We start from the raw sequence: 19266 nt of genomic DNA, 5'->3' as shown, positions 1-19266 counted from the left end.
TTGTTTGACTTTTTTGTTGAGAATATACCAAATTTACTGAAATATACTGAAACTGGCGACGTTGCGATGACTTTCCTCCTCTTTACTAGGTATTCCATGCCAATTACGATCAGTGGGCTATCGTTGAAAACTACTTACCCCAGGCCGTGGCTGCGCAGTTTGTTCGCGTCCACCCCAAGACCTGGAATGGTAGCATCAATCTAAGGGTAGATGTTATTGGCTGTATCGCAACAGGTAATTAAGTTTATAAGCCGAAATGGTCCCTTCGACAGGCGTTCAGATCTTTAGAGGATGAACAATGCTCAAGCAATTGACTAATGTAACATGCTATCTGCGAGGAATATAATATGATAAGACGTGAATAAGCCAAAACTGTGTATCCGTGACATAGCCCCAACAGTTCTGATTGCCCACAAAAACTGTTTATATGACTGTATCGTTTACCAGGGGTATTGATGCGATAAGATTCGCAGAAACTCAACAAAGTAGAGACTCACAAGTAACGAGACTGACACGAGAAGGGTTTATTGGCTTGATGTCAAGTTGTACAGTCACGTGCCTACCTTTTCTCATGAAGTTCTCCCCATTAAAAGAAAAATAGCAATCTAAAAGTAATGATTCGGTAAAACAGTCGTTCGTAAGGCATTGAAATATATTTCCATATGTCACACCTGAGAGTTGACAAAAATTTGTTTAAGTTGTGCCAGGCGTGACTATAAGAAAATATATTGTCAAACAGCATGAAAGTCTGTGCCTAATTTAACAATTAAAATGTTCCTCACTTTTGTTCAACCGAGATCTCTTAACCTGGTCGCGATAGTTCGCTCAGATAGGCGGTATTTACTTCTCAATGTACAATACAAAGCGATCTCACAATTATATCAGTTGGCATAACAATTCCGCCAACAACAATATTTATTACTAAGAAATTAATCAACAACAACAGCGAGTATTCGCAGATACCCCTGTATGGTACAATGATTGACAACTCGCTAACAACTATAGCAAAGACTGACAGTAACACACCAAAGAAACTGTTTCCGTGATGTCACAACTTGTTGTAGTAACACTGAAAATATGATAGCTATGTGCTAGTACGCCTTAATGTCTTTAAACTGGCTTTACTCATAACACATAGAAATACACCAGTTCTCTGTTCATATGGTGTGCACTCAAAACAAACTCAGCAGTCTAATAGTGACAACTCTATTCTTGGTCACTATGACAACAAAAGGTCGCTACCTCAAAGTAGGAAAACACTGTAGTAAATTTACAAGTGTACAGAAAATAACAGTAGCCTGTAAAAGCGAGGCTCGGCTCAAAACTGATATTTAAACAATACAACAGTTTGGTAAACTCTAAAAGTCAATCTGAACTTCGTTGTAGTTCTATCAAACTAATACAACAGTATTCCAGTGTCAGACAACTTGTACAAACACTCATGCCATTCTAAGCCTTCTTGTAGGGGAATAACAATCGCCCACTTTTCGAACCAATTTCACCCACGATCCAAACTATAAACGTCCCTCCAAGCCGCGAAGAATCACTCATACTTATTAAAGCACAATTTCGATTCTGCCGAAAGTTCGGATTCGTAAGTAAAGTTTACGCGGTTCGAAGGACGAGGACAAGATCCCTGTTATCCTACAAGGGTGTCTATCTACTAAACCTGAGAATTACTGTTCCTGACGTCCGGTCCGGTAGCGCGGCGCGCCGGCGTAGCGTTGAAGGTGCACAGAAGTTCCATATAGGCTGGTGAGTTCCCATTCGCGCGCAAGCTTCCGGCCTGTCCTTTCACTCGTAGCTACGTCAGTCGCCCACACGTGGTTGGGGCTCGATGGATCGTTCTGTCAGAAAATGTCTCTCTTACCACATATGAACGCTCACTAAATGTTCTTGAGTCTCGCCCACACTAAAAGGTTTGATATTGAGTCGGTTCAGACGTTCACAACGTCTGAACGGAAAGCTTGAAAATCGACTGCACTCAAGCCGCGTGCGGCCATGCGGCCCCATGCCGTCTTCCAGCTTCTTCTACGTCACCAGACATGTGACATGTACGTCATGGCCCGCCAATCATTGGCGCTTAGCCGCTCAAACTTTCTAGGCTAGTGTTCTGTTTGCTGGCTACCGCAAGCCCAGCAATAAGTTCTTGAATTCATCATCTCCATCCAAATGTACGAAGATTTATAGAGTCTATATCTCCAACAATATAACATCGCGTGTCCTCAGAACAATCCTATAATTATTGTGTAAGTGTACTGAGTGCACAAAACACATTCACTTAATCATACTTGTAGAAGCCGTCTGACAACATATGAAAGTTACCTCTTCTCTATCAAATTAAAAATGAGTGAAATCACACATGTGATACAGCCAACCTCAAGGTCTCAAAATTACATCAACGTTTGGTCCTTATTTAATTAAAGCCGATTTTGTAACAGTTCTGTGCAAGTTCGATCGTTCCTTTAGATATACTTTCTATTTAAGGAAAGATATCTTTTGTAAGATTAAAGTTTGTTGAATCACATTGTTGCAGGGCGTGATCTAGATGATCATTACAGGGGAACGACTCCTTGGCCGTTGCACATACAGGAATCTGTTTTAATACATTCAAGGTGGTTGACCTATACTTATGACTGTCCATGAATATCAATATAAGAATTTGTAAAAATTAATATAAAGGGTACATAATTCCTGCCTAATACCACTGTTTAGGAACATAAACTGAGGGAAATGGTGAATAAATGGCCAACTTTATGCAGTATCGTTCAACAATTAATAGGGAATACAATTTTGGTTTCATTGATACAAGTATCTTTCATCAATTAATAGAGGATACAATTTTTGTCTCGTTGATACATATTATGTAATGTCGTTTGAGTAGAATCAAGATGAAACTAGAGAATTCTGAAAGATGACATGATGATATTTAATCTTTTTTGAAGGTTGTGGTGAAGGTATTGGCTTGGCAACCGATGAGGTCCACGACAACCAGCTATTTGGTTCGACGACGTTGGACAGAAAGTTCGGTGCCCGGGAAGGACGACTGCGCATTTTGGAAGATCCTTCAATGGGCTGGATCCCAGAATTCCACGACACTGATCAATGGTTCCACATTGACTTGATGGATGTTCACACCATCGTGGCCGTAATCACTCAGGGATCAAGGGACAATTATTTCTGGGTGACATCTTACCGGCTGCTGTACTCATTCACTCGCGACAACTGGACAGTATACCAAGAGAATAACAAAGACCAGGTACACGTTTATCCTGATTAATCCTTCAAGGCCTAAACGCCTATATATAGAGGCAGCTCTTGTAAGTTACCCGGAATATCAGGCTCGAAAGGGTTGAAAAACACCTTAAATATTCGAACGGGGTATGCTTTAAAATATGTAAATTATATGCGTAAGTTTACAAAAAGATCAGAATTTCAGCACGCCTAAAAAGTTATTGGTCAACCAGTGAAGATCTTATACAGTAAATATTTCCTACTCCTAAATCAATGATTATAAGGTCCCTTCGTCTGTCTTGTGAATGCAAGGTAAATTATCCGAGCGGTCGATTCTGACCTATAAGGGAATTCAATTTTTTTTACTTTCTATACCTTTACAGATTTTTCCTGGAAATTATGACAAAAACAAAGCTGTTCGAAACGACCTTTTACAGCCTATCCAGGTGACCACCGTCAGAATTAACCCACTCACATGGCATGATGGAATTGGACTTAGAGTGGAGCTCATCGGATGCCGATATAGAAGTACGAAATTCTCATTCTTGTTGTATAGCAAATCGGATTGGCGGACAGTCAAATTTTCGAGTGTCAAAAAAACTAAACCGGTGAAAACTTTTAATCACTAATACTCCACAAGCTTCAAAAAGCCCCCCCCCCCGAACTTGAAGTGGTGGGCCAAAAAAGTATTGTAAAAGTTTGAGAATTCAAATATCTGTCCCCTGGGCGCATTCTACCTTAAAGCCGCATTTTTCAATCCCAGGTTCTCGCATTAGTGGAGTTCTCCTCCCAGTCAAACACCTGGCCAGTATGATGTTTGATTTTTATAATGTTAATTACACAAACTGATCTCAACCTTTTGTCACGTTTTGCTAATCCTTCAAACAGGGTTCATGCAAACTTTTGATTGACGGTCTGTTCAAATCGCCAACGGTCATTGATTCCCCACCACAAACGCTTGAATTTCCTATAAAATTGTCTTCCAGTGGCGTTAGACTTTGAATATAACCACAGAGTTCGATCGGCAGCAGCTTCGCGCTGACCGCTTGGCAGTCTGTCTGTGTTTTTGCGGCCGGGGAAAACTAAAAAGTGGCATTTTCTGGAGCGTGTGCCCGCGTGTTGTCTGTTTGGTGTCCACTTACACAGTGAACGCCGCCATACCTTGGCGTCCTTTTAAAGGGAGGCTCCGCCTTTAAAAGTTTGCAGTTTATTTGTCTTCATTGACTAAAAAATATCATGATTCGAGATTCTTTCTCCAGTCGCTTCTTTAAAGATAGGAATGTAACGAGCTCCACACGCAACAAAACTGCCAATATGGCTTATTTCTTCTCTCATATTCTGTGTATGCGAAGAAAGAAGGATGGCAGAAAGCCATGACGTTATTCGTATTAGATTAGCTAAGCAATGTAAGAGAGCCGTAGCACAATTAAATCATTTGATAGTAAAATAGCATGAGCTCAAAATAATTGCAGTCTGCTCCATCGGATATGCTGGGTGGAATGAAAGTGTGAAGCAACTAACCTCGTGCACAAAGTGTTGACTGTGAAACATGGTAAAACAGGTCCATTATCCCTCTGGGCACTGTCAATGATCTCACCAATTATCACTTAATCATTTTTGTCTTAATTTAGGTTGTTCAGATCCACTAGGAATGGAATCTGGCGAAATTGATTTATCACAGCTAACAGAATCGACTACATTGCGCCCTTCCTCATCGGCATTTAGAGCTAGACTCAATATTCAACCAACGACAAACGTAACCGATGCAATGTGTAAAAAATATGAGGTTAGTAATAGCACATACAACGCCCTATTCTGGATCACTTTTTGGATACTGCTCATAAGTTATCAGTTTTTAAGACTACGTTTGTTTGTTTGTTTGTTTGTTTGCTGGCCTGTTTGCTTGCTTGCTTGTTTGTTTATTTTTTTATTTACTAGCTTGTTTGCTCGTTTGTTTGTTTGTTGTTCTTTTATTATATTTGCTGTCATTTTGCGCCTTATTCTAGACTGCCAAATTGAATATCTTCTGTAACGTTTGCATATCATTACGGTATATAACGTAGTAAACTTGATATCTTTGTTTAGAAGTACCGAAGTTGATCTGAGAAGGCATCTAATCTGCTGCGACACTGATCGGAAAGGTTTGAAACTCAAAATGACAGTCACTCCGCTATGACATACAAAAATGGTTCCATTCTCAGAGGACACTCAAAAAGTCTCATTTTTGTCGTCTAAAGTAGCAGACGGGTCAAAATGGCTTCAGATCTGCCCCAGGGCATTCTGCATTTACTTTACCTGAGTACATATAAACAATATTTGATTTGTTTTTGTCTTTCCCGTAGGCTAAGATATTTAAGTGTGAGGCAGTCAAGCTGTATGGCGGATGGGTGCAAAAGCCCGGAGCTACTACGAGTCCTTGGCTCCAAATTGACTTTGAAGAACTTGTGTCTGTGACGGGAACTGTAACACAGGGTCTTGGCGATAATACCGTGCTGTGCTGGGTCACCTCGTATAAACTGAATTATGTTGGAGAAGGAGATGACTGGAGGGTATTAAAGAATTTTAATGGGGATGACAAGGTTGGTTTCATGGCTGGAAAGCAAGTGAAAACTATTTGTTAGGAATTAGTCTTGTTAAAGTACGAATTATTACAGAAACCCAAGGAGGTAAAAAACATTATCTCCATGATAACAAGTACACCATCGTGGGAATTTTGGTACATTTCGTATACATAGCAAATTTTAAATTGTTTGTTTGCGCATATAAACAGGTTTTGTTGGTAACATGTTACTGAAGTAGTACACTGCTTGCCACAAAGGTCCAATAGTACAGTTCTCGGCCATTAGTTATTTTTGTTGAAGTGTAACCCATTTACAACAACATGCCTCGAGTTTATCTTCTTCTAGGATTGCTTCGTATTCTAGGTTTTAGTTGTGATTAGATTTTAGCAAATGTAGAGCAAATGGTGGTTAAAGGTATACAATCACCTGTAATCTAAATATGCCTAAATATGGTCAAAGGGGCATTCCTTGGTACTCAAAATGCCCATGTGAGGGCGCTGTTTTTAAAAAGCGGCCACCGGCTTAAAATCTGTGATTGGTTAGATTTTCTCTTTCCATGGTAACTGTGGCAAAATTGGAACAGGTGACAGTATACCTTTGAAAACCTTTCCTATTCTTTATTTTTTATTACACAAATAAATCGGTTGCTAAAAGTATTAGATGGCAATAAGAAGATAGATTATATAAAAGCTATTGTATAATTATTAGCATTTACTGAGTCATCATTTCATAATTTCAGGTATTCGATGGAAACTTTGATCAAAATACACTGGTTACTCACTATCTGGATCATCCCTTCTTTTCGAGGAAGCTTCGATTTATTCCGATGACGTGGTACGAAAATGTGTGTATGCGATTAGAGGTCCTGGGCTGTCGACTCTCTGGTATGAAACTCTCTCTTGCATTCTGTTCGCATTCATCTTGCATAATTTATCACACAAGCGAATCAATGTTAACAAATCCAAAAGTTTAACTTGAACGCGAAGTAACCGTCTAACTATACATAGATTGTTTTTACTACATGGCTATGTACACTAGTGAAATTAAATACAGTGAAATGAATATGTCGCTCAGTGAAGAGTGAATAAAGTTAAGCTATATCCCTATGTTAAGCCTAGCCCATCCGCCTATCTGTCGGGAACTCAGGAAATACGTATTTCTTGAAGAATAGACAAAAATGGTCTTTGTCATATTCCGTTAGATCATCTGTACAATTTTACAGTTTATGTAAAGATTAATCGTGAGAGATATTCTCTGAAGTTTTAATGTTTCGAGTGTTGCACAGTGTAGAGACTGTGTCATGGCAAGATGGTCATAACGCATTTTAGTTCAATATTTACCCATGATCATGGGCGACACTGACATGCTGTGACTGTGAATTCTGCAACTGTAACATTTTTAGTGACAAACAGGACCATGCCTAGCTATTATACTTTTTAATTTGTTAACAGCTTTGCTTTACTCCGAACCATTGAGTTACCTAGGATATCGAGACTGCAAAGGCACGAAGTCTTACAGGGATAAGAATGTATCGTTACAATATATTAAACTAAACTTTTCCGTTATTTTGATATATCGCGAGATGTTAACCTACTGATTTAATATCTTTATAAGATCAACACAGTGGGCGAATAGGCAATCACCTAGCGGAGAAGCAACAGACAAAACCGCTCTACCAGAGCCCCAATCTCTAAAAAGATTGGTTCAATAACCGAGCTTATATTGCGATTTTTTTCTGAATGCAATGTTATGGACCAACAGCAGTGTCTGATCAAGTAATCATAGGTTGTAATTGGCATGTTAATTGAAGGTAAAGGATACCGTTGATAGAAACACTGGCTCTGATAGTAAAATAAATCTCTTTATCAGAAATATAACAGATAATCATACAGATACCATAAAAAGATATGTGGATTTCGTGCTCCTCCCTGTGGACGTAGTATGAGTAACTAAAGCTTTTCTCATTCTTTTCGACTCCCTTGTTCTATATTCTCTCTTTCTAAGGTGCGTTGACGTCACCATGTTTTAGTTTCAGTAACACTGGCAAATATCATCGAGTTTCCTGTCCAGCCACAGGCGGAAGGCTGTAATTAACTGTTATTTCAAATTGGCTTCATCTTTAGGCACTGTTTCCATCTAGTTCCAAAGTAAACTTGCTCATGTTATTTCACCCACTAAGAGATTAGTGTCTGCTCATTGTCCTAGTCTTAAACAAGTCATTGACAATGACAGAGTCCCCACTTGTTAAAGGGGAGTATTAGTCTTGATGGGGCAGGGAAATGTGGTCATTAAGAAGTTTCACTGGAGTGTATATGTTGAGATCTATGGGCACATAGGTCTATGTCGTTGTTCCCAATTTGAAATACATGAGGCATGTCTAAGTTATGGTTCTAAATCGGTAAAAAAGATCATCCTCTAGCTGTATTGGCCAGCCAAGAAATTCATAATGTGCATAATAAATGAGGTACAATATGTGACATCTTAAGGTCTAATATCCTATCAAAATTTGAGGGTATAGAACTTGTGGTTACTGAGTTATGCATATATATGTATAATCAAGGTCAAAGGTCATCGAGGTCACGTGACATTTTGAAAAAACAAACTGTATTGCTAATTAATCCCTATATGCCAAAAATCAGACCTCTAGCTCTATTCGCTTGCCCTAAATTAGATATGTGCATAATTAATGGGGTAAAGCGTGTGTTGTCATAAGGTCACCCATCTAGTCTGGTTCCCTGACCCATTTCCCCGGTAGAGGGCGTGGGGAAATATAGGGTCAGGTACCCGGTAGCCATCTTGAACAGAATTTTGTTCAAGATGGCGGAGGTTAGTCACCTGACAGAACATGCTACAACAAATATGGCTGCTACCATGAAAACGCCGGTCAAAATTCGACTGGATCAGAATTATGTTCGAACACTGGTATCCGAACCAAAAACATTGGCACACGAGACGGGAAACATAAACTGAAAGGATTAATCCAGAAGTATGGGGAAATAGCGGTGATTGAAGGCTGGCTGTGATATCGCAGCAGTACTTGTTGCGTGTATCCAACGCGCTAGGGTCATTGAGGTCATCGCCGACTGTGGCGTGACCCCAATGACCCGAGCACGTTCGATACACGCCACAAGTACTGCTTCGATATCACAGCTAATTGAAAGCAAACTTTGTTGGAACTGTGAACGACGATTGATTTCGATGGATAGAATGGTGTCCGAATTTCCTGAAAAATGCCAGGCATCATGTCGACGTTCTAAAAGTATTAGGAGGTGTGCTAAATCAAAGTGGCTAAATCATGGAGGTAGAAAGTCTTTCTTTCTACCTCCAAGGCTTTGTGGTACAAACAAGAAGTTGGTGTCAAGTGAGCCTGAAAGTGCGATACCCAAGAAACATGAGAAAAGTTACAAGTGTTACTTTCATCCAATCACAGCTTGTTTTATTTTATCCCAATAGCGTCCATGTTTACATTTGCCGGTACCTGACCCTATATTTCCCCACGCCCTCTACCGGGGAGATGGGTCAGGGAACCAGACTAGTCACCCATCCTACTAAATATAAAGGACATAGCAATTGTGGTTATTTATTTATTGACAAAAACGTATATTTTAGGTAAAAAGGTCATAGAGGTCACATGACATTTGATCAAAAAATTTCTGTCCTATAGTTATCCCTATATACCAAAAATCAGACATCCAGCTCTATTGGCTTGCTCAGAATTACATATGTGCATAATTAATGAGGTACAGTATGTGGCGTCATAAGATTTTCCATCATACCAAAATGGAGGGTGTACCACTTGTGGTTACTGAGTTATGGACATATATGTATATTTGAGGGCAAAGGTCATTGACGTCACGTGACATCTTGTCAAAAAATTGTATTGCTAAGTTTTCCCTATATACCAAAAATCAGACCTCTAGCTCTATTTGCTTGCTCAAAATTAGATATGCGCATAATTAAGGAGGTACAATATGTGGCATCATAAGGTGTCCCATCATACCATTTATGAAGGGTGTAGCACTTGTGGTTACTGAGTTATGGGCAAATATGAATATTTGAGGTCAAAGGTCATTGAGGTCACGTGACATCTTGTCAAAAAAATTGTATTGCTAAGTTATCCCTATATACCATAAATCAGACCTCTGGCTCTATTGGCTAGGGTATAGAACTTGCGGTTACTGAGTTATGCATATATATGTATAATCAAGGTTAAAGGTCATGTGCATAATTAATGAAGTAAAGCGTGTGTTGTCATAAGGTCTCCCATCCTACTAAATATAAAGGACATAGCACTTATGGTTACTTATTTATTGACATAAACATATATTTTAGGTGAAAGTTCATCGAGGTCAGATGACATTTTGTCAAAAAATTTCTATCCTATAGTTATCCCTATATACCAAAAATCAGACATCCAGCTTGCTCAGAATTAGATATGTGCATAATTAATGAGGTACAGTATGTGGCGTCATAAGGTCTCCCATCATACCAAATATGAAGGGTGTACCATTTGTGGTTACTGAGTTATGGACAAATATGAATATTTCAGGTCAAAGGTCATAGAGGTCACATGACATTTTGTCAAAAAATTTCTATCCTATAGTTATCCCTATATACCAAAAATCAGACATCAAGCTCTATTGGCTTGCTTAGAATTAGATATGTGCACAATTAATGAGGTACAGTATGTGGCGTCATAAGGTCTCCCATCATACCAAATATGAAGGGTATACCACTTGTGGTTACTGAGTTATGGACAAATATGTATATTTCAGGTCAAAGGTCATTGAGGTCACGTGACATCTTGTCAAAAAAATTGTATTGCTAAGTTATCCCTATGTACCAAAAATCGGACCTCTAGCTCTATTGGCTCGTTTAAAATTAGATATGCGCATAATTAATGAGGTTCAATATGTGGCTTCATAAGGTGTCCCATCATACCAGACATGAAGGGTGTAGCACTTGTGGTTACTGAGTTATGGACAAATATGTCTATTTCAGGTCAAAGGTCATTGAGGTCACGTGACATCTTGTCAAAAAATTTGTATTGCTAAGTTTTCCCTATATACCAAAAATCAGACCTCTAGCTCTATTGGCTCGCTCAAAATTAGATATGCACATAATTAATGAGGTACAATATGTGGCTTCATAAGGTGTCCCATCATACCATACATGAAGGGTGCCGGGTGTAGCACTTGAGGTCGAAGGTCACCGAGGTCTCGTGACATTTTGTCAAAATATCTGAGATATCTGCGTGAAAGGATGGACAAACGGATGGACGAACGGACGGACATGACCCAATCTATAAGCCCCCTGGACTTCATCCTTGGGGACTAAACACTGTGTCACTGCATCCTTTTTGCAATATGAATATGATGAGAAACTAAATTTTTATTTTTCTTATACGTGGGAGTCTATGTAGAACTTCCTTATACATGGGAGTCTATGGAGTTGTTAATTAAAAAGTCCTCTAACATGGCCAAATTTGATCGCATTGTGAAACAAATCGACGTGCATCTGTATTGGGTAGGGTACTATCCTTGTGCAAAGTTTGAAAGAAATTGACCAGGGCATGTCTGAGATATCTGCGTTAACGGACAGACGCACGGACGGACGGACGGACATGACCCAATATATGTCCCCCCGGACTTCGTCCGTGTGGACTAAAAAGTATGTGAGTAAATTTGAATGTAAAAATAACATCGACTGTGCAACCCAATGTGTGGTTGGTTTTTTAGCTCACATGTGTAAACACGTGGGCTATTGTCATAGCAATGTCTGTCTGTCTGTCCGTGTGTGTGTGTGTGTGTTAGTGTGTGAGTGTGTGTGTGTCTGTCTGTCTGTTTACACGATAACTCAAAAACGCCTGAACGGATTCAAGTCAGATTTGGTACACAGGTACCATATGCTACTTGCAAGAACTGATAAGATTTTGGTTAGTGTGGCTTGCATATTAATGAAGTTATGCAATATCATTTTTGTCCTTACAATGGTTTCCCTATGGAGACGGTAATGACAGTGTAGACATATATCAAGAAATACTGCACAAAATTTCATGAAACTTTTCACAGATGACAATCTCAGAACATTATGATGATACTGTGAGTGTCATGTCAATTGCCTTCTCATTTGCATATTTAATGAACTTTTGTTATTAGTGAGATAACTCTGAAATTCCTGCACCAAACTGGATGATACTTGCAACAAATATTGATCTGATATATATCTAATTATACTTAGAAGCATTGGACAGTGTCAAGTTAATAAATAGGTCATTTGCATATTTTATGAAGTTTTGTAATTAGTCATATAACTTCGATACAACTTCACCAAATGTGATGAAATCTGCTGCAGATACTGATCCGACTTATATCTAACTGTAGTGTAAAGCATTCAGTAGTGTGAAATTAATGAAGGGTTCATTTACATATTTAATGAACTTTGTAATTAGGTATATAACTCTGAAATTACGGCACCCAAGTCTTTGAAATTGGGTACAGATATTGTTTTGATAAATATCTAACTGTACTGAGAAGCATTTGGCAGTGTCAAGTTAACAAATAGGTCATTTGCATATTTTATGAAGTTTTGTAATTAGTGATATAACTCTAAAACAACTGCACCAAATGTTATGAAATCTGCTGCATATACTGATCCGACAGATATCTAATTGTGGTGTAGAGCATTTACTTGTGTGAAGTTAATTAAGGGTTTATTTACATATTTAATGAACTTTGTAATTAGTGATATTACTCCAAAATTACAGCGTTCAATTTGATGAAACTTGCTACAGATGTTGATCTGATAAATATCCAATCGTACTGAGAAGCATTGAGCAGTGTCAAGTTAATATTAGCTCATTTGCATATTTCATGAAGTTTTATAATTAGTCATATAACTCCGAAATAACTGCATCAAATGTGATGAAAACTGCTGCATATACTGATCTGACAGATATCTAACTGTGTTGTAAAGTATTTTGCAGTGTAAAGTTAATTAAGGTTCATTTGCATATTTAATAAACTTTGTAATTACCGGTAAGTATATACTCTGAAATTACGGCACCAAATTTTTGTGAAACGTGCTGCAGATATTGATTTGATAAATATTTAATTGTGCTATGAATCATTGAACAGTGTCAAGTTAATATAGGGATTATTTGCATATTTAATGAAATTTGTAATTAGTGACATTACCCTAAAATTACTGCATTAAATTAAATAAAACGTGCTACAAATGTTGATCTGATGGATATCTAATTGTCCCATGAAGCATTGAGCAGTGTCAAGTTAATTAACAGCTCATTTGCATATTAAATAAAGTTTTGTAATTAGTGTTTAAAATCTGAGAGTACTGTGCGATGTTGAAAAAAACCTGCTTCATTTGTGATAACATATATCTTATTGTTTTGTGAAGCGTACTAATATTAATGAACCTGTTGTAAAACACGTGAGCATATTCAGTTCATATCTGGTTTAATCTTTACATAATAACATGTATTTATGCAATGTAATATTAATGTCGCAACTAACCCGTTGGGGTTTTACGTAATACTATGTAATACTGCAGTTTGGTTTATAATCCAATTAAACCTTTTTTCGGAAACAGCCTTACTCATTATATCTAGTGACGCAGCCGATGTTCGTTTGGCATTAGAATTTGAGTCTGTACATATTAAATTCCCCTGTAGTGCTACAAAGATGTAATTTTGAGACTTTGAGAGAAATGTTGCATAATATTTTATAGGTGGAAAAGGCGTATACAACGCTGTGCCTGGGCTTTAATTGAAATGTATCTCGAAAAATAAAAGTATCAAAACAGTGCGTAGTATATTAGAAAATGTTAAGAGAGTCCGAAAATCTGACCCTTCGATGCATTCTACTTTTTGGTTTGCCAACCCTCAAATATGTCTGCAGAGAAACTACTTTGATCATTACAGCGAACTTAAATGAGCGTAAATAATGTCAGTACCTCCCGAATTCTACTACTTGAAACGTTAAAATGCGAAATAATATTATGAATCTGCAAAAAATTTTATTCAGTGAATATGATAAATGATATAAAAACGGAGGTGAATGTCAGATACAAAAGGTACATTTGGAATATCAATATATTAGCTATTGGCGCTTTGTAATAGTAACCGTGTCACTCCTCAAGAGAATTCAAGCCACTGTCTATCCAAATATTAGCTTTTTATTATAACAAGGTAAATTAGTGGCAAGTATAATGAGTGAAAAGGATATATATTGCAAGACTAGTTTTCTGGTGACGAGCTGTCAAGAGATTGGAACTTTTCGCCAGGTTTTGTATGTTATTTGCGGTGATAAAATTGCTCATGTGCTTTACATACTGGATTTAAACAAAGGTGTAATGCGTTCAATTACTATTGCATTTGTTTATGATAACCTATTTTCTGTACTTCATTATACATAATTTATAAAGCAACCATGCTGTGCCTGTTTATGTTTAAAGGGACAAAAATTAAAATACATTACTTCAAATAGCTAAACATTTTGATTTTGCAAACTGAAACTTCATTATTTTTTCAAAATAAATTGTCATATGTCTCAACTAAATACTTTTTGAATACAGTTTGCTTCCTTTTTTAATATATCGATGATTTTAATGAAAATTCTTTGCACAATAGGAAGAAGTATAAACCTCTATGCAACCCTAACCCATAGATGTTTCGTTTGAGAAATTTGAATTGTCATTGATTTTTCATACTTTTGAAAAAAGGTTAGCTAGAGTATACTTAACTGACCAGATAAGCAGCAAATGATATTCTACAGTCTTTAGAAGAGAAAAATGGAACAAATTGCGACCAAATGTGTCTGAATATGAGTACGAAGTTTTCCTTCAACTGTAGATAAATTACCCATTATGTGTTGCAAACGCCTCATAATCATATGAGAAATGCTGCTTACTTGTTTTAGGGTAAACAAAGAGCGATGATGTTCTTTTTCGCAAGATATTCACAATTATGTCAAATGGGCGCTCATCTCTGTTGATCGCATTGTTCTCCTAGAGTCTGATGACGTATCATATGACAAGTTCGCCCTTAAAACCTTTTAAGAATTGAATTTCATCAACATTAATATAAGTTCCCGTGTTTATTTCAACCACAGCCGATACAGGTGAGAACCCGTGTGGCGGCGAGGTCTTGTACCATAATGGTTTCTGTCTAGGATCTGTATATAGTGATCTGGAAGATGCATGTGACGTCATCTTTCTTGAAGGAAGCTTACCACTGGCGATAAAATCTGACTCGATGCAGCAGTTCATTGAAGAAAACTATGCTTTGTTCACGATCTCATCGTACAAAGATTACAGCATCGGCCTGACAAAAGAAACGGGGAAACAAGATTTCCAATGGCGAGATGGTACCCCGGTCACATTTGACTTCTTCGGAGATCTCTCTGACATTTTTGTTGATGAGCACTATTGCACTCTAATGGACATGGAAGATTCATTCCTGTGGAAACCACATGACTGTGTGAACGAGCTGCGTGTCTACCCAACCATTTGTCAAAAAGGTACAGATGTTTAACTTTATGTGGTACTTTCCAGCAAATTTCAAAGGCGCTTCTAGATTCATCCGTTTAGTTTGAACTTTGCCAAAAAACGTATGGTATTTTTTGGATCAACAATCATAAATATTAGTTTGAATCAGTGGCAATATAAAGCATTTGCCTACAGCTATGCAATCATAACCCATCTTTTTGTTATTTAGACGTTAATGAATGTCTACTGAAACCAGGCTGTTCTCATAGTTGTGTCAATACCCCTGGTAGTTACTACTGCGCGTGCCCAGATGGTTTCATGTTACACCCGGAGAACCGTAAAGAATGCTCAGGTAAGTAAACTCTTGCCATGGCTATTATGTGACTGTCCGTTGTCGAAGCATTCTTAACTTCTTGAGATAACGCTTTTTACATAAAAAGGATAAAGATGCGGCTAATGTCGTCGCTGTAAGAATCGGTACTTGTTTTAAAAGCATTTTATTTTCTTTTTACATTCAGCGATCTGTGCTTCTGATGATCAAGATTCCTATACAAGTGAATTGATAACGTCTCATGTACCTGTGCAGTGCGACACGCTGGTCGAAGAAGCAGCGTGTGACCCTGGCATATCTGGTTGGAGTGAGTTTGAGCTGAACTCAACCTTCGGATATATTCAAGTGTCAAGTTACCCTCCATGGTACAACATAAATTCCACATGCTATTACCGGATAACAGTTGCATATAACAAGGCCATTAGGTAATGAACTCAGGTCCTCGCGTGTTCAAGTACAATAAACATAATAAGGTTGTGGGAGACACGATTTGCTCTATCTGGGAGATTCAGAGAGACTAAGGCAATAAATGTAGACGTCATATTCTGTGCAGTTCAAATTAATGATTTTTACACAGCCCTAAAACTTGTAGATGATTTGTACTTTCTCTTGTATCGCGAGACAACGTCCTGCACGACACCAAAAGCACGTAGGTTGTATCGATCAGCGCGGAAAAACTGCATTTTTCTGCCTCGTCTTTTCTCTTTTTTCTCCTCCTTGTTCGGTTCGTCAACGTTCACTCATTTCTTCCTTTTCAGATTGACCTTTTCGTACTTCAGTCTTCGCGCCACTGAGAGCGAGTGCTTGGACACATTGGTGGTTGATGATGTCATCAAGGGAATCGGGGGTGACATAATCAGTTCCACACAGTACTGTGGACATTTGACATCGCTTGAGATATTGTCCATCTCAAACACCATAACGATGTCAGTAAACATCTACCAGCTGACGGCAGGAATGCCAGATTCCCTCGGTTTAACGGCTACTTACAGCGAGGCAGGTAAATAAAGCCTCACGGTTTCATTTTCTTCTATGTGCATTCTGTTAATCGCTCTTTGAACTTGAAGTTCACTTTGTTCATATCCCTTTTATTTTGTCATCATTTTTCATTCTGTTCCAATATTCAAGTAATGACTGGTCGTGAGATTATTATTAAACAGCATATGTTATAATCCCCCAGAGGATCCGAGAGTCACCAGAAAAAGATCTGTTTTACCATGACCTTAGGAACATCATTATTGGCGCTGTAACGTGTCGACCAAATGTGGAATCCAATAATACGCCGGGGTACAAATACAGAATAAGTCCAATTTAGAGTATACTTGAACCTCGCATGTCATTGTGATAGTTTGACAAACAAGGAAACTATCGTTTTAATTTCATTTTTCCAGTTTGTGGGTTCAGTTCTTGCGACTCAGGCTGTGGAAGTTCCGCCCTCCTGACTCAAGAACAGGGCGAGTTTGAGACGTTGAACTTCCCAAGTCAGCTCAAACCGTTCACGAGATGCCAGTGGATCATATCAGCTCCCGAGGGAAAGTTCCTATCGATAACCTTTCCGGACTTCCGAGTCGTCGGCGACTGTCTGGCGAAGGTTGTCATATATAACGGTCAGGTGCCCGTGGAGAGTAACCGGATTTCGACGCTGTGCGGCGATTTCCGACCAACTGTTGTGTCACAGGCTTCTAAAGTCCTTATTACGTTTGAAACATCGCTTGAAACGAATTCAGAAGGTTTTCGAGCGAAGTACGAGAACTTTGGTAGGTTTACCACGTCCCAATAAAATGCAACTGTGTCTGACTTCAATAATATCGAATTCTGTCGAAAAGATTCAGGTACATATTTTAAATGTAGTCTTAGCTAAAGTTTCTCAAACGCTAACGGTTTTTCAGAAAGTGCACAGTGATATTTCGACTAATATTTCAGTCATATTATTTTCTCTGTGTAGGAAGCAATGACGATACTCCTTTTCGTTTTCCTAGTTACGGCCGGAAGACAGGATTTTACTGTCCTGTGCCGGCCTTACATACCATTGACAACACGTTTCTTTGCTGTAGATTCTAAGAATTACACGGCGGCACAGCCATATACATAACATCTGCTTATTAATTCAAGAAAACGAAACGGATGATAATGTTCATGCAATGTAAAGGTTGCTTTACGATGATGCGAACTTTGGAGCTCGAGGAGAGCAAACAAAGTAATCAACTTGCGAAAATATCACAGTTTTCATTAGACTACTCTTAGTCTAGGATCACAAATGAAGGATTCCATTCTTATCACTGTCACGTCATGTGAGTACATGACGTAATTGATACTGCTTTTTATCAGAAATTACACACTCATACATTTTCAGATCTAGCCGGCTGTGGCAGTGGGACGAGGATATGCAGAAACCCACAAGTGTGTACATTCTCACGGGGCTTCATCTCTTCCACGAACTATCCGAATTTCTACCATGCAAATGAGAGATGCTCCTGGCAGATCGTGGCACCCTCGATCAACAACTACATAACTCTGATCTTCACCGATTTTGACATCACTTCTACTGCGCCAGACTGCGCCAGTGACTTCGTGGAAATTTTCGACGGCAGCTCCCGCCTGGACTCCCTCTTAGGAGTGTACTGTAATCATAACCCACCGCCATCGAGACTTCTATCAAGTAGAAATAGTCTCTTGATGCAGTTCGAATCTGACTCCGTCTATGCTGGGAGAGGATTTTCCGTCGAGTACCATTCATCAACCTTTGAGCTCCCAGAAGGCTACAGTCTCAAACAAAACAATGGTAACCATTATTTCTATCTTCTGTGCATAAGACTAAAAAAATCGCGATACATATGTGCATACCCTAGACAGTACCCCTAGGCTTAGGGTAAGCCCGGACGAAATACCATAAATTACTGTCAAGCAAAAAGAAGGTTAGAAAAGCCAGAGGTATTGGGTCAAGTTAGAGCAGACAGAGACAAACTACATTATATTTAAACTGGTGTAAGACCTATATTGAATAGCACAAACGAGAAAATAATATAATACGCTAATAATACAATAAAGACAATAATGTAACATATTACAATAAATAAACGAGTAAAAATAATGTATACATTAAACAAATTCATATGTATGAGAAACAAGGTGATGTCGGGTTAAGGTTACACTATATCCATTTTACAATCTCCTGCCTTGCAAAGCACACATACGTTGAGTTGGCCTAGACAGCAGACAGAAACGATGACTGTCGACTGTTGACTTGGAAACAACTCTTTGTGGAGCTGGACTCGGATCTCACTATCATGGCACACTGGTGACCATAAACAGCTACAACAAAGATGATATTGACAGCACGCAGTACCAAAGCTGACAGTAGAGACACAAAGCAAATCCCCGCCAAAGCCTCTCATAATTTATGTTCTTGCTGTTTATATATATGATATCATATTCGCAAGCCGATACAGGTCGCTGCAATGCTGACACACAAGGGTTGCTGATCTTAATTTGTATATATGTAGTCTTGCTCATTCGCCAAACATTCACTCAAGCACAAGGTGAAATACATTCAATATGATATTGAATATCCAGTACCTAATATCCTGATTTATCACAGTCTCGCTTCTACTGTCTGTAGATTTCATGTACAAGTAA

At 38.5% G+C, this 19266-nt stretch overlaps 1 protein-coding gene across 1 annotated transcript in view; it reads left to right on the top strand.

The window, feature by feature from the left end:
* Positions 1–19266, top strand: part of LOC139114030 (uncharacterized) — a 60085-nt gene that overhangs the window by 14509 nt on the left and 26310 nt on the right. Inside the window, exons 12-23 of the mRNA XM_070675505.1 lie at positions 90–234; positions 2946–3259; positions 3618–3762; positions 4866–5020; positions 5577–5813; positions 6535–6679; positions 14924–15331; positions 15529–15651; positions 15818–16055; positions 16389–16630; positions 17022–17387; positions 17984–18412. Coding sequence (XP_070531606.1) covers positions 90–234; positions 2946–3259; positions 3618–3762; positions 4866–5020; positions 5577–5813; positions 6535–6679; positions 14924–15331; positions 15529–15651; positions 15818–16055; positions 16389–16630; positions 17022–17387; positions 17984–18412 — 2947 coding nt within the window. The remainder of the gene's footprint in view (positions 1–89; positions 235–2945; positions 3260–3617; positions 3763–4865; positions 5021–5576; positions 5814–6534; positions 6680–14923; positions 15332–15528; positions 15652–15817; positions 16056–16388; positions 16631–17021; positions 17388–17983; positions 18413–19266) is intronic.

This window comes from Ptychodera flava, chromosome 16 (genome assembly GCF_041260155.1).
Source record: "Ptychodera flava strain L36383 chromosome 16, AS_Pfla_20210202, whole genome shotgun sequence".
Classification (NCBI taxonomy): domain Eukaryota; kingdom Metazoa; phylum Hemichordata; class Enteropneusta; family Ptychoderidae; genus Ptychodera; species Ptychodera flava.
The sequence above is the reverse complement of the archived record's forward strand: the minus strand, read 5'-3'. Positions and strand labels throughout refer to the sequence as shown.